This window comes from Poecilia formosa, unplaced genomic scaffold (assembly GCF_000485575.1).
Source record: "Poecilia formosa unplaced genomic scaffold, Poecilia_formosa-5.1.2 Scaffold4, whole genome shotgun sequence".
NCBI lineage: Eukaryota > Metazoa > Chordata > Actinopteri > Cyprinodontiformes > Poeciliidae > Poecilia > Poecilia formosa.
The window spans coordinates 2,121,956-2,136,327 of NW_006799943.1; the positions used below are offsets into that span (position 1 = coordinate 2,121,956).

The 14,372-nt window shown below is 39.4% G+C and overlaps 2 protein-coding genes and 1 long non-coding RNA gene across 12 annotated transcripts in view; 1 reads left to right on the top strand and 2 right to left on the bottom strand.

The window, feature by feature from the left end:
* Positions 1 to 4,305, bottom strand: part of mki67 (marker of proliferation Ki-67) — a 9,098-nt gene extending 4,793 nt beyond the window's left edge. For 2 of the 7 annotated variants that reach the window (XM_016675212.1, XM_007559645.2), the window contains exons 1-9: positions 4,105 to 4,286; positions 3,572 to 3,675; positions 2,424 to 2,505; positions 2,221 to 2,336; positions 1,841 to 1,910; positions 1,654 to 1,732; positions 635 to 1,237; positions 298 to 527; positions 55 to 216 (exon numbers count right to left, since the gene is read on the bottom strand). In XM_016675212.1, coding sequence (XP_016530698.1) covers positions 55 to 216; positions 298 to 527; positions 635 to 1,237; positions 1,654 to 1,732; positions 1,841 to 1,910; positions 2,221 to 2,336; positions 2,424 to 2,505; positions 3,572 to 3,660 — 1,431 coding nt within the window. In that variant the 5' untranslated portion in view covers positions 3,661 to 3,675; positions 4,105 to 4,286. Of the gene's footprint in view, positions 1 to 3; positions 217 to 297; positions 528 to 634; positions 1,238 to 1,653; positions 1,733 to 1,840; positions 1,911 to 2,220; positions 2,337 to 2,423; positions 2,506 to 3,571; positions 3,676 to 3,806; positions 3,911 to 4,104 lie in introns of those variants that run through there. The other 5 variants (XM_016675206.1, XM_007559630.2, XM_016675198.1 and 2 more) reach the window with 4 other exon arrangements.
* A 1,897-nt stretch (positions 4,306 to 6,202) lies between these two features.
* Positions 6,203 to 7,685, top strand: LOC107837071 (uncharacterized). The gene is made up of 2 exons (XR_001663050.1): positions 6,203 to 6,685; positions 6,716 to 7,685. It is a non-coding gene; the product is annotated as an uncharacterized LOC107837071 (long non-coding RNA).
* A 651-nt stretch (positions 7,686 to 8,336) lies between these two features.
* Positions 8,337 to 14,372, bottom strand: part of raraa (retinoic acid receptor, alpha a) — a 186,112-nt gene continuing 180,076 nt past the window's right edge. For all 4 annotated transcript variants that reach the window (XM_007559674.2, XM_007559665.2, XM_016675226.1 and 1 more), the window contains 5 exons: positions 12,429 to 12,589; positions 12,119 to 12,295; positions 11,809 to 12,013; positions 10,871 to 11,029; positions 8,337 to 10,379 (listed from right to left, as the gene is read on the bottom strand). In XM_007559674.2, coding sequence (XP_007559736.1) covers positions 10,183 to 10,379; positions 10,871 to 11,029; positions 11,809 to 12,013; positions 12,119 to 12,295; positions 12,429 to 12,589 — 899 coding nt within the window. In that variant the 3' untranslated portion in view covers positions 8,337 to 10,182. The remainder of the gene's footprint in view (positions 10,380 to 10,870; positions 11,030 to 11,808; positions 12,014 to 12,118; positions 12,296 to 12,428; positions 12,590 to 14,372) is intronic.

Consider the following 14,372-nt stretch of genomic DNA (forward strand, 5'->3'; position numbering starts at 1 on the left):
AGCCTTGGGAGAAGCGGACTTGGATTTAGGAGACTTCTGAGCTGGACTTGCAGCCTTGGGAGAAGCGGACTTGGATTTAGGAGACTTCTGAGCTGGACTTGCAGCCTTGGGAGACTTATTAGCAGGGGAAGTGGACCTTGATTTTGGTGATGCATTCCCTGTTGGAGTCTTGGGAGAAGCACTCTTTTTGAACTTGGGTGACGGGGTCCTCTGTTCCTGAGGAAAAATCAGAAAACAGTTTAAATAAAAGTTTATGACCTAAAACAACAGCTTCAGGAAGACAAACTTCTCACTAACTTTTAGCAACCCAATGACAGAAGCTCTCCTAAGAAGAGACAGTTTGGGTTTATAGAGAGATAGGCTCCTCCTTGGACTGGCCCCTTTACGCAGTGGAGAGTCAGGCGGCAGGCGTTTGTCAAATAACTCTGGGCTGAGGTGGCCTCCGAAGGAAACTCGCTTCCTTTTCAGGTTTGGTATTGGCAGGTTTTTCCCAAGCTCCTCGCTCTTGCGTTTTTTGGACATTTTTGCTAAGAAAAAAACCCATAAATCTTTACATAAATTTAAATGCAAACTGTGGTACTTAACTAATTGTTTTATATGAGCTAATCCAAAAAAATAAAAGAAGAAGCAAAACCTTTTTCAGCTGATCCGGAGTTTTTAGGAGATCTCTTTGGTGGATTTTTCAGTTTTGGAGATTTTCCAGCTTGTCCTTCTTGCTCCATGGATACACCAGATTTAGCCGGTGTGCATTCCTTGCTTCTCCTTCTGACCGGTGACTTAGATGATGAAGCTGTTATTTGCTCAATAACCTCTGACGCGGTGAATTTCTGAGGAGTTGAGATTCTTCTCCGCTGTGAAGGACCTTCAGACTTCCCAGCTTCTTCCACTCTGGGTCCAGGGCCTTCAGCAGAAGGAACCTGGAAGGTCTTCCCCCGTTTCTTAACAGCCTCTGGGGTTTTGCCTTTGGGATCTTCTTCCTTCTTGAGTGTGAGAACGACCCCTTTTTCACTCTTCTTGACAACCGAACCCGGTCTCGGAGTGCAGAACTTTGAGGATGGTGTCTGAACCACACTTGCAGAAGACTTGCGAGGCGTCTTGACATCCAACGACTTTTTGATCATTTGATACAGATCACTGAATGGCGAGTTCTTCTCATCTTCCTGGGACTCCAATTCCAAGGTTTTCTCCAAGGATCGCTGGATGTTGTTATAGTTAGCGCCATCTTTGAGATGAGGGTCTGAAAAACAAAACAAAAATATATTTCTACACTTCAAAGTTACTGTCAAACATTATTTTCTACTTAATTGTTCTTACCAAATAGAAAGGTACTCAAAACAACCATGTTAAACACAAAAGAACAGAGGTGGACTTCATCTTTGTAACACCTGCTCTGCAGCCCTGACTCGTCTCCCCAAGTACTTTTTAAGCAAGTTACACATTGGGACATGTGAGCAAAATCTCAGTTTCATAGTTTGGGACACATTTAGATCGTCTACTACTGATAAGTTGCACCACTACAGTGGCTTACTTGTGTGTGACAAATCAATCCAACATCATAGTTAGCTTAACATGTCACAGATGTGTTCCATACAGGGTTTTCAAAACCTACTACCAATCAAATGTGCAGCACAAACATGAGACTGATAGTGTTACCTGTAGAGACTTCAGAGATTCTCTTTTCTCCTGCGTCAGCGGCAACAACACTGTGAGCCACTTGCTGATCTCGAAGAACCTAAGCACATTAAAATATCTCTAAATGACATTTATTTTATCAGAAGTGAAGGCTCAAAATGTGTTAAATACCAGGCAATGTTGAGAGAATATAAAAAGCTAAAATCACCTTAAGACTTTCAGACTTGGCCCCAGAAGAAGTCCTCTTCTTCGGTGTTTGTGTAGGCGCATACTCAAACCTGAAATATTGTCAGAAAAAAAAAATAAAAATCACAAAATCCCTCATCAAGATGATGGAAACTGAAGCATGATCGCATTAAGTTCTGTATTTCTACCGGGTTTTGTCAGAGCATCATTTTGAAACAAATCAATTAATTTCTGTACAAGTTAATTGCACACATGTCCACATTATAATATCACTGCTGATAAATGGCCACCACTGTTGTGTTCAGTAAGAGTTAGAAAGAAACCTGACAAAATAAGAAAGACATAAAAAAAATGTGTCCAATATTTTCAGTTTTACTGCAACATTTTCATTTTCCTGCTTACCTGAAAGAACGATCGACAATAGTTATCACATCACCGTGCTTCAAGCGCTCAGACTGACTCAGAGCCTCGCCATTGACACGGGTCGGATTGGCTGAGCTCAGATTGGTCAAAATGATCTGGGGGAGACAAAGAAACATCAACTCAAAGCACATCCAACATGACCGCGTAAACACAGATCAAACAATATTTGCAGAGGCATTCACCTCTTTATTTTCATTCAAGTCAATTCTGCAGTGCTCCTTGGAAACCTGAGGAAGCTGAATGCGAATGTCGCATTCGGCCTTCCTGCAAGACGAGAGGGAAACGCGTCAACAAGTGGAACATTTCACAGAGAATATGTTTACAGTGAAATGTAATGAGAGCAAAAATACATCTAAAGGTCACATTTAAAATAAAAATGTGACCTTTTTATTTTAAATGATATATATATATATATATACACACACACACACATACATATACTGCTCAAAAAATAAAGGGAACATTTCACTTTAATTTTGTGTGTGGCTCCAAATCCAGGCCTCCATTGGTTAATAAATTTGATTTCCATTGATGATTTTTGTGTGATTTTGTTGTCGGCACATTCAACTTTGTACAGAACAAATTATTCAATGGGAATATTTCATTCATTCAGATCTAGGATGTGTTATTTGAGTGTTCCCTTTATTTTTTTGAGCATTGTATTTTTTTTTTTTTACTGTTTCCAAGAAAAAAAATAAATCATAAGAAATGTGCAACTGTGCAGGTAATTTAAAAAAAAGTGTAAAATGTGTACATTTGTGCATAAAATTTACAATTAAAAAGACTGCAAATATAAAGAAAAGGGATTCACTTTATTAGACAAAGCTGATTGTATATTCGCTCGCCTTGACAACAGGAACAGAACTTGTGTTTTTTGTTCCTCAAAAGTGGGCTTCTATGCTTTCCTTGTTGTCAAATATGCATAGTTTTGATATTTTGGCAGACTTTAAATATAAAAGCTGCGGAAATCACAGTGAAAGGATGAAAGGAAAGCCAAGATGGAAAAACGGCAGCAGAAACGGACTCAGATGGATGAAGGATAAATAACTGCATGGAAGATAATTTACAAACAAATATTTAGACAGAACTATTGATTCATATTTAGAAGATGAGAGACAAACAGCTGGGTGCTACAAGTGGTAGGATACATGGGATGGGTAATACATTTAGAGCTCGACATGCAGAATGAAGTCTGAAATTGCAAACATTCATCCACACTTCTTTTAACTTCCATATTTCTATGGGAAGAACCATTGCTGTTTTATAAGTTATTCTTCTACGAAAGTAAAAGAAAAAAAGAAAAGAAAAAAAAACAGTTATTTGAGCTCACCTTCCAAACAAACACGATGCAGTCAGAGGAAACTCAGTCCCGTCTCCTCCACTCCTCTTAATAACCACTATTTTACCATGCAGGGGCATTTTTCCAGCGTTTACCTGAGAATGTTAGAGTAGATAGAAGTTAATGTGTGAGAAATGAGAAGTCAAATTTGAGCTGAACATAGCGGTAGGAATGTGGCGTATTGTATTGGAAAACATAGAAGCATGAAGAAAACCAAATAACTCACATTATTGCAATTTCGCCGTATTTTATTTTATTGCTGTAAAGGCTCGAGTTAAAACACCGTGCCAAGGCCCACGTGCAAAGTCGACACAAAAGTTCGGCTTTGTGGCCTAAACTATCAAAAAGAGGCATAAATATGCATATTCTCAGCAGGTAATTATGCTACAAGACGAAATGTGTCCCTAGGGTACGTAAAGTTTTATCACTTCGCTACGTTATCTATTGACGTTAAAGTCTAACGTTTCGAAGCTTACACGCGAAATAAAAATGCCGTTAAACAATCATTACCGGTGACCTCTTACCTGTAGATCCGTTCAAAGATACCTCGTCTTTCGTCTATCCATAAACATAAACCTGCTAAAGACTATGATACCTTTTAATTTTAAAATTCCATCATAATCAGGCTAAAAACAGAACTAACCACCCTACCTACCGACGAGTCTTTAACGTAAGCTACAGCGGACAGCCGTCCCTTGTGCTCTGTCCTCTTCCGTAATGTTGCTGCAAAATCCCTCCGCACAACTTCACGCGCACAGAAACTAACAAAAATGTCAGCGTTAACTAATTCCAATTTGCTTGTCAAACGTACTCTTTCATGTTACTGTGATTTCACAGTGTGTTATTTTTTACGCTAAAAATCTAATTTTAACAACAGGTTACTTAAAGGGACTACTTTGTTTACAAATTTGGCGGAGCAATCTCACTACGTGGAAAGAATCGGAATTTGAAAAGTATTTGAAATTCCGCGCGAAGGACTCTCATTGGCTTAAGATCAGCTTTACAAGGAGGGCGGGGCTTAACTACTACAGTGAAGACGAAGGTTCTTGTTACATAATACTTTTATGCAAAAAATGTATTTTTACGCACCTTTTTAAAAAATGTGTTGCTTGACATGGTACCGAGTTGAGGGTGCTATGAAGGATAATTTGTTCCTACAGTTCTCAACACACAGATACGCAGCAAAATAAACTGTGTTGCATATTAAGTTTTAGCAGCAAAGTTATTCTAACAAGTTCAACTACATTTAGAGGTGAAGGCAACACAAGTAGTGAATTTGCCAATCACATGTCAGCAATATACATGATTTTGGTGTTTAGACTTGGTGAAAAGACTTGAATAAATCAGACAGAATGTATCCGTGACAGTAATTATTAAACACATTGCGACTTAGGTTAATCTGTTAATCTCTCCCACCACAATCGCTTATATTAACAGTGAGTTGGACAAAACCAACTGCGTTTATGCCATTTGGAAACATGGCAAATATTTAGTTAGAGGTGCTATGACTAATACAGGGGGAGCAATAACACCCTCACCATGGCGCCGCTGCTGGATCATCACTATGTCACAGACGGTAACAAAAAAAATAAACAAACAAAAATTATTAGACTGGCTTGAGCAATACGTATTTTTAAAATAGCTACTAGTATATCATAAATCTTTCATTTCAGCTGCATTAGAGTCTTGATCCCATATTTTGAAAAAGAGGAGAAAAAATAAATGACAGGTCCGAGATTGATAAAAGCTGACAATGAGTCAAACCCAAGTACTGCCATCTACTGGCCAAAAAGTGTAAGCGCACCACAATGTTCGCAGAAACCCAAGGTACTCACAAGAATATTTTAGCATTTTCCCCGACCTCAAATAAGTCAGTAAGTACAAGGTTGAGTAACCATCTAAGTTCTCAATGATGTGAGATTAAAAAAAACATCATGGCAAAATAAAAACATACAAGTGTGCACTTTCTTCTACACCAAGGAAGTGCATATGTTATACATTCATAGACTAAACCAAATATGTTCTCCGTTGCAGTAAATTAAAATAAAACCAAGAAGTTCATGTGTTTCTGTATTCAGTTTAAAATGTCAACAGATTAATTTCACTTGGAGTGGTTTGTTTCTTTTGGCTATCTTTGCTTGTCTTGGTTATCAGTGACTGTTGGACAACTTTAAAGCCAGACGTCTTATCATGTGATCCATAACATAGAATTTCTCTATTAAAAATACTTTTTATATTGGTTTTGTTAAATGTTGAAATTTCTGCGAATTCCGTCTAACTCTGTTGCCACTTGCTGTGGCAACAGAGTCAATTCCAGGATCTTCTCAGCGGTGACGGTGTGTCTCTGTTCAATTTCCTTTAATTGTGTACCAACATTAAAAATCTATTGAAAATGGTGACTCAAAGTAAGGAAAAGTCATGTCAGAATATGTTTACCTTTATGTAAAAATAAAATCACTACTAAATGATAATGTAGAAAGGAATTTCAAGAGATAATTCTATTCAAGCCTACTAATGACCTTCGGCAAATTTATGGCCATTACAAAACGAACAAGAATTAATTCTTAAAAACACATCACTGTGTAATAATAATCTGTATATAATTATACAGGTTTGAGTTTTGGAACTGAATGCAATCAATATTTACATAATTACACGCTTTGCAATGGCTACAGAAGAACAGATTATTCTGAAATTTACCAAAAGAATGACGGAGACATTTCATTATTAAATGTTGATTTTATTTTGTTGATTTTATTTTTTTTTTAATCCTTTTCTTTTTTCTTCAAAGTTCCTTGATAAACTTGACAAAACTGCAACGTATTCCATACTTCTCAAGCTGACGGTGTGTCTCTGTTCTCTGTGAAAGGGGGCGGGGCGTTGTGCGCTGTTCTGGACACAGTCCTGAAAGGATGAAAGCAGCTATATATTTTTTTTTAATTTTTCATACAAATGAAAGGTACAAATGATTCAGAAAGACTTCACACGGACTTCCTATGTTGCAACATCGAGAGGTTCAGAGTCCGAGTCTCTGCACGAGTCCTGGCGGGCCAGGATTTAACAAAAGTGGGTGATTGGAGGAAATATTCGGGCGTGTGTGTGTGTGTGTGTGTGTGTGTGTGTGTGGGAGGGGAGGGGGGTGTTCGGGGGAGAGCGGGGTAGGGCTCAGTAGCAGAAGTGTGTACACATGTGCATTTGTGATTGGAGGCTTTAGGGATCGCATCACAGAACAAATACTAGCAACAGGCCAAGCACACATAAATGATTCCTTCCTGAGACATTGGTGCGGTACAGTAACGATGGTCCGGATGGCGCGTTGTTCACGGTGAAGGCGTTTTAGTGTGAAGTGAGTCACAGGGCGCCCGGCTGATCCGGATCTGACACACATTTGTTCTAAAAGCTGATTGGTTCAGGGGAGAACTTCTGCCTGGAACCTTCTCTGACAGGTGCCAACGCAAACCCGTTCATTCAGAGTACCGAGAACATGGCAAGTGTTTAACACAGAACGCATACACATTAATACAAGTATTTAAACAGTTGTGTGTTTAACACAGAGTGTAATATACACCCTCCCTCACATGAGAACTCTCTCTGAAGCTGACCCGCTGGGGCTGGGCCGAGCCTCCCTCGCCCCACGAGCCACTCGCCATTTTTGTTCGTTTTTTTTTTCCGCTACAATGCAAAAAAAAAAAAAAAAAAAAAAAAAAAGGAAAAAAGAAAAGGAAAAGAAAACGAAAGCTGTGCTCTGATAGGAGTGTTTCATTTATTAACTGTAGGCATGGGCCGGCCACCGGGATCAGTGCAGGCCAAAACACCGGCAGGGAATCCCGGCGGGGCGTGGTTCTGTTGGACCTGTCGAGACAGAACCGGTTACTGGAGTTCAGCTGCGGACAGTTTCACCGGAAGCTTCTGAGGAGAACGGGTTAAAGCGGGGTTAAAACACCAGAGAGGAGCGCATTAACAGAAAACAATAGTGACGTGGTATTTATTTATGTGCGTGACGGTTAAAATGTCCCACACAGTAAAAACACAAAGTCTTACCAAGTTTTTTTTTTTTTGGTCTAGTTTACAGTGCAAATGTCATAATTAAGACTAAACTAAATTACAATTAACTTTCCAGCAAGATATAGGAACTTGTATTAAGTTAATAATTCATTAATATTGATGAAAAAGTGTCCAACAGGACATTTTCCCCACGTTATATGTGAAATAATCTCCCAGTTTAACCAGAACTTTTTCATCAATATTAATGAATTATTTAGATCCTATTTCTTGTGTTCTAAGATATTTGCACAAGAAACTAGACCAAATTTACTTGGTAAGACTTTATGTTTTTTGCATCCTGTTTCTATCTGATGACCTTTAACAAGATACAATAGAAACGGTTGGACTTCCTCTTCCTCCTGAAAAAACAGCCGTTACACTTTTTTCTGGCAAAAAGAAATGAGGTGAAATTTGGAAATACTTCCAGTCACAAAAACCAGCAACAGTCACGATGGGGAAATGAAAGAAGTGCAACATCATGTTGAAACTGGAGTTAAGCCTAAAATGACTCACATCCCTGGTAGTTTGTGTTGTTTTTTCGTTTAAATTACCAACATGTTTCTGCTGACTGGAAGCAAGATTCACATTCTGATCTGACAGAGAATCTGTGGAGGGAGCTAAAGATTAGGGTGATGGCAAGAGGTTTTAAATAAGAAGTTTGATGGATTTTTCTATTGATTACCCAGGTTACAGCTAATTTCAACGTGCCATCTTTTTGCCAGAATTTAAATAAACCCAAAAACTGATGCTGCTTTTACATCGTTTATAATCTGTAGAGAAATGCTTCACTTCCTGTTTGAATAACATGGATAAAAATAATTTGGGATCTAAATCCATCTGTATGAATATTTTTGAGTTCCACTTTTAAGCTAGCTAGCTAATAGAGCAGACACTGATTATTAGCCTATGATAAATTTTGAAGGCATAATATTCTGCTTAGTTATTTTGATTACTTGAAAACAACAGACGAATTTAGGGACTTATTGTAAATGTTAAGACTGAATCAAAATAAAGTTAACCAATAAATAAATGTTACTTAATTCTTAAAAATTGAATTAAAAATGCACTTTTATTCCTGACAAAGCAGACCAAGGTGATCATATTCATTTTAATGTCCCCAAAAATAAATTTTTTTTTTGACTTGTTCACACAAACGTTTTTGTGGTGGCATTTCTCAGCTCAGACGGTGATAACGTCACACCGGCCCATGCCTCGTTATCAGTCTGCACACCATGAAAACACACAGCTGTAGAATGGAAGGGGCAGATGTTTAAATAGTGTGTGAACAGCGACGGGTGAAGGGCTCGTCCAACACGCTCCAGTAGGACACAAAGCATGAAAACAACTTCCTTCTGTAAAATGTGCTCAAAAATGTATTTTCTTGAATCACAAAAACTAGAACAAAACAAAAAAGAGAAATAAAAAAAAATCATGTGAGGCCTAAAACTCTTCATAGTTTTAAAGAAATGAATACAGCTTATATACACAAACTCAAAGCCACTTAAAATACACCTTAATAATGACTCTTCATTAATTTGATTTCTTGAAAGGACCTGTGACAATATCATACAACCAAGTTCATACAATCAGTTTTTTTTTCATTCTCTAGGGAAGAAAACAGAACAGAAACAAAAGAGATTAGATTAAAGGGAAAACAAATCCAACCTGGAATAGTAGCTGATATTCATCGTTTTCTTGTGCACGTTTCTGTGTTTGTGTACGACTCCAGAGAAATGTCAACGTCTTTTTTTTTTTGTTTATCTTCTTGTTATTAAGAATAATATACAAACGTGAAACGGAAACGTCTCTCATTATTCTTTGATAGGTATGAAAAAGATTCAAACAGTGAAGGAGTACAAGTTCTAATCTCAGCGCGGTAAACTCGTCCTGGTGTCAGCCCGCCGTTCGCTCCCGGACACGCCAAGCACCATAGTTCCTTAACTCTTCTATATATATTTATATATCTTTTGTACAAAATCTGGTTGTTTTTTTGTTTGAAAATGAAACACAAAAGAAAAGAAAAAAAAACAGAGGAAAGACCCAGAGTCTTTTGAGGAGTGGGGTCTTCAACGTTGTAGTCTGCCTCAGAGAAACAACAACAAAGTGTCTGGTGTTTGTCAAGTCAGCCTCCGTCCATGTCCATGTCCATGTCCATGTCTTCGTCCCGTTGTGCTGCTCTCACTCATTCAGAACAGGTCGCTGCATCCGGACTTGTTAACGTCTGTGACTCTGAGGAAGGTGGAGAAAAGGAGGAGGAGTCGGTGTTTACGGGGTTCATCTCTCGTCCCGGTCCGGTCCGGTCCGTCCCAGGCTCAACCCCCCACGCCTCCCCCCTCCTGTCCGAGCAGTGTTCCACAGTGACAGCAAGCAGATCAGGAGATGTGGACTTGTGTCGGGTGGTGGGAGGATGGGGGTGTGGTGGAAAGAAGGAGGCGTCTCCGCCAGTCTCCTGTGATCAGCAGTTAGGATCGAAGCCCACCTTCCTTTGCCCCTCCCCCCTCCTTTCTGTTGGGAGACGACATGAAGAGAAAAAAATGATGAAAACGAGGGAGCCGTCTCTATGGTGACTGTGTGGCTGGACTGCTTTGGGCCGAGCTGGGGGACAGGCTGGGGCTGCAGCTGCCTGGGGGGGCGCCGCTGGGCCTGCTGCCTGCGGCGCCGCTCTCCAGGCCCTCAGAGTTCTCCAGCATCTCCTGGATGAGAGGTGGCATGGATCCAGGGATCTCCATCTTCAGTGTGATGACGCGCTCCGCTCCTGCAGACATGATGGACGCACAAAGTCCATTTATTTATTCTTGGGTTTTTTTGTGTTTTTTTTACGATCAGTACCAAAAATCTCAATTCCAGTCACCTGCTCTTTTACAGGTTTCACCTTCTCAGATTTAAGACTTTTAAAGACTCTTTTTAAGGCTAATGTGTGTGGAATTTAAGACCTGTACCTCCACAGAGAAGTACGAACTTCATTCAGCCAACTGGTGATAAATTTCCATGATAGATGCAAAAAAAGCTAGTTAGCTATCAGCTAGTTACCATTAGCGTCAACCAACTTTTAAGGCATTTTTTACGACCACATTTTTTACGACTTTTTACGACTGCTCAATTTTTGTCTTTAACAATAAGCCTTCAGTCTGTCTGAACAAAATCCTAATAGTGACATCCTTAATTTCCAAGCAAAACCAAAGCAGTTGAAAGCTAAATATGACAGACGTGAAGATGAGATGTTTCTACATGTGAGGAACAACAGACCTTTAGCACTGATGCTCCTCAGATCAGTAATCTTCATCAGCATCTTGGGGAACATGTGAGGTTTGTGGGGCCTCCTCTTCCGTACATAAATCTTCAGGGCCTCCAGGAGGGGCTCCTGCAGGATGTCCACTTTGTCTGCTTCTTCTAAATCTTGCCGATCTACAAAAAAAGAAAGAAAAAAGAAAAAAGAGACATAAAGCTCAAAGAAATGAGATAATAATCCTCAACCACTGTTGTGTATCTTTGCTAATCAGAGAAAAAAAAAACATCCATTAAAACTTGAAAAAAATTTTCAGTAGCTAGAATAAAAGTGATTTTGGATGTTTTTTTTTGTTTTTTTTTTTTGTCAAAGCCAGAAACAAGAAATAATCACAACAGAAAGCATCATTAAGATTTCTCCAATTTTCAATTTTTGGTGTGTCATAGTTGTTGCATTAAACATTTATGGATTTATAGTGATGTGTCAAACTGCATTTTAATTCTAACCAATGTCATACATTTATTTTTTTTAAAGGTTTTATTGGTTCTAGTGGACTTTATTTGATAGTTAATTGACAGGAAAGTGGCTAATGAGAAAAGGGGAAGACATGCAGCAAAGGTCACCAGGCCGGCAATCGAACTAGCGCCAGCCGTGTCGAGGACTAAGGCCTCCATATGTGGGTTGTGCTTAACCCCTGCGCCACCACAGCACACCCAACGTCATACATTTTTATGCCACACTTTTCCACAACTATACAAATGATTTTTCTATTAATTTTGTATTTTTACACAGAAATTGATCTCAGATTCTTGCCAGCTGTACTACTTAAATACTCCACTAGAGGGAGGCAGAGAATTTCATACATCAGGTTTTTGAAGAAAGTACAAACTCTGCTGTCGAGCTGGAGGGCTAAAAGAAATATGCGTCAAATCTAACATTAGCTCTGATAGGGCTTTACCTCCACACAGCAGGCAGATAGCGCTAAGAAGCCCCGTTTCTGCGTCGTCCATCTCCAGAGGCAGGAGCTGGTTGGCGAAGGCAAACACCAGGTCAGTGAGGGGACCGAAGCCGGCGTTGTGCATCTGGGTTCGGTTTAGCGTGAGGCCGTCTGAGAAGGTCATGGTGTCTTGCTCTGGTGTGTAACGTGTACAGATGCGTAGTATCTGGAAAACAGAAAAAAAAAAAGTTTTGAGGAGATAGTCATTTAAATAACTAAAATCTGATGTGAAATTCTGAACTAAGATGGAAAGATGAGTAAATATTTGTACCAGAATATCCAGACAGGCGGCTTTGAGCAGAGTGATCTGGTCGGCGATGGTGAGCGTCGTGAAGCCCGGCAGCTGCTTCGCGAACTCCACCGTCTTTATGATGCACTTGGTGGACAGTTCGCTGAACTTGTCCCACAGGTCTATGTCCAAAGACACGCGCCTTTCTGAGCTGTTAGTCTGTGAAGATCATTAGCAGGTCAGACAATGGCTTACACAACATAAAAAAAATAAAAAAATAAAATAAATAAATAAATAAAAAAGCTGAAATAACACAAGCAAGACACAGATGGCTACACTTCCACTCACTGACCGTAGTGTATTTGCCCAGCTGGCAGAGAGAGGGGAAAGTATCCTGGTGCGCCTTGCGAACCCTGTCGATCATCTGCTCCGTGTCGGGACTCAGCACGTAGCTCTCCGTGCATTCCTGCTTCTTCTCATCCTTCTTCTTCTTGTTCCGGTCGTTCCTCACCGCTGCACAGAGCAAAGAAAACACAAGGGTTACATGACAACGAGTCGCACATGGGAGGACACGTTTACAGCTGCAAACACAAACTTTTCCCCAAGCAGCATTCGATTCTGGACAGAGACCTGCTTTCAGACAACGCAGCAGACTAAGGGGGAATCGACTGTTAGAATGGTTTTTAACATACAGCGGTCACTGCAGTGGACAGCTATCTAAAAGCCATTTTCTTGTGTTTCCTGTGGATTTTTATGTTATAAATTCACACAGACCACTGAAGTGGTCACTAGTGCGTCATACAATACATCATCAACTATTGGCTATTCACTGCAAGTGCAAGAACATTTTTGGTAAATCCAATATGGCAGTCAGGTAAACAAATATAGTAACATCAAGTAACCCCTAAAGAACAATACTACTGATGTATTTTCAAATTAACAACTTTGTATTTGGAGAAAAGTACAATTGATCACCTAGAGAAAAATATCTTAGAATTTGTTTTCAACACAAAACTTTTTCCCACCTTATTTTATACCTTAAAAAAGAAAATCCTGACATAAAGGATCAAAAGGGTTTATGATTGCTGCATTCATTTAGCATAAATGCTGCCTCATGCCTTTTACCTTAGCTAGCTTGAGTACAGCTAGTTGATAAATTTGACTGGTAGCCAATCGGAAAGATGAACAGGTCAAATAACATTTAAATTAATTGTTTTATCTTAGATGTTATAATGACGATAAAAAAAAAATAAAGATTTTATGAAATAGAAAAATCAATTGCATTTTTTTTCTCATGTTCCCTCCAGTTTTCTGAGGTCTCACTATCGCCTCCTGGTGGCCCCCATTTCGAAAAATACTGCATCAGCAGACTAACGTTTTCCTCCCATTCTTCCAAACCAAAAAGCTCAATCTGTTTCACTTTGGGGTCTTGTTCAATTTCAATCACCTTCCTCCACATGTTGTATGAACTGCATGGTTCTGACCAACTCTGGTGGACCAATCAGGTGACTTCTAAAAACTCTGATATCTGGGTAAATGCCAAACAAATGCCACATTTAAAAAGATATATATTTGTTTTTATCCTCGTGTATGCCTTGGCTTTATTTTATAAACAAATTTGAAATCCATATATCTTTTTTTTTTTTAATTTCACTTCACAATTATGTGTTACTTTTTGATTGTTTATCACATTCAGACCCAATAAAATTGAAGTGAAGTTTGTGGTTGCGACAAAATGGAAACAGTCCAAGGTGTAGGAAGACTTTTGCAAGCCGCTGTATTTATCTTTGAAAACACAGTTGAAAAAAACAAAAAAAAAAATTTTTTTCCTCCAAAGGGAATTCCTGAATATCATGCAAATCTTTAAATCCATTCAGACATGATTAAAATCTCCTGACAGGAGCTAAAGAAAGCAGAAGTAAAAGGCCTTAAAGACGTGATACTGTGTGCGGCGGGGCGGCAGAAAGGGCTCCTTTTGTTATCAGAGGCTGAAAGACAAATGTTGTGAGACAGCTGCATCCAGGAACGGCTGCGCTAATGGTGTGAGGAGAGGGAATAAGAAGAAGGAGGAAAAAAAAGCTCGACATAATCCACTGTTGTTTCCCTCTGGGCGATCTGGCTGAGAGCATGATCACCCCAAATGACAAAAAACACAGGGCGGGTGTTTAGCATTGGAATCCCATTACAAGGCCGATCCATATCTCCCAGCCTATCCACGCTGGCTCTGATTAGGCTGTGTGTATGTGTGTGTGTGTGTATGTGTACATTGGGTGAGATGGGGTGCAAGTTGATAAAT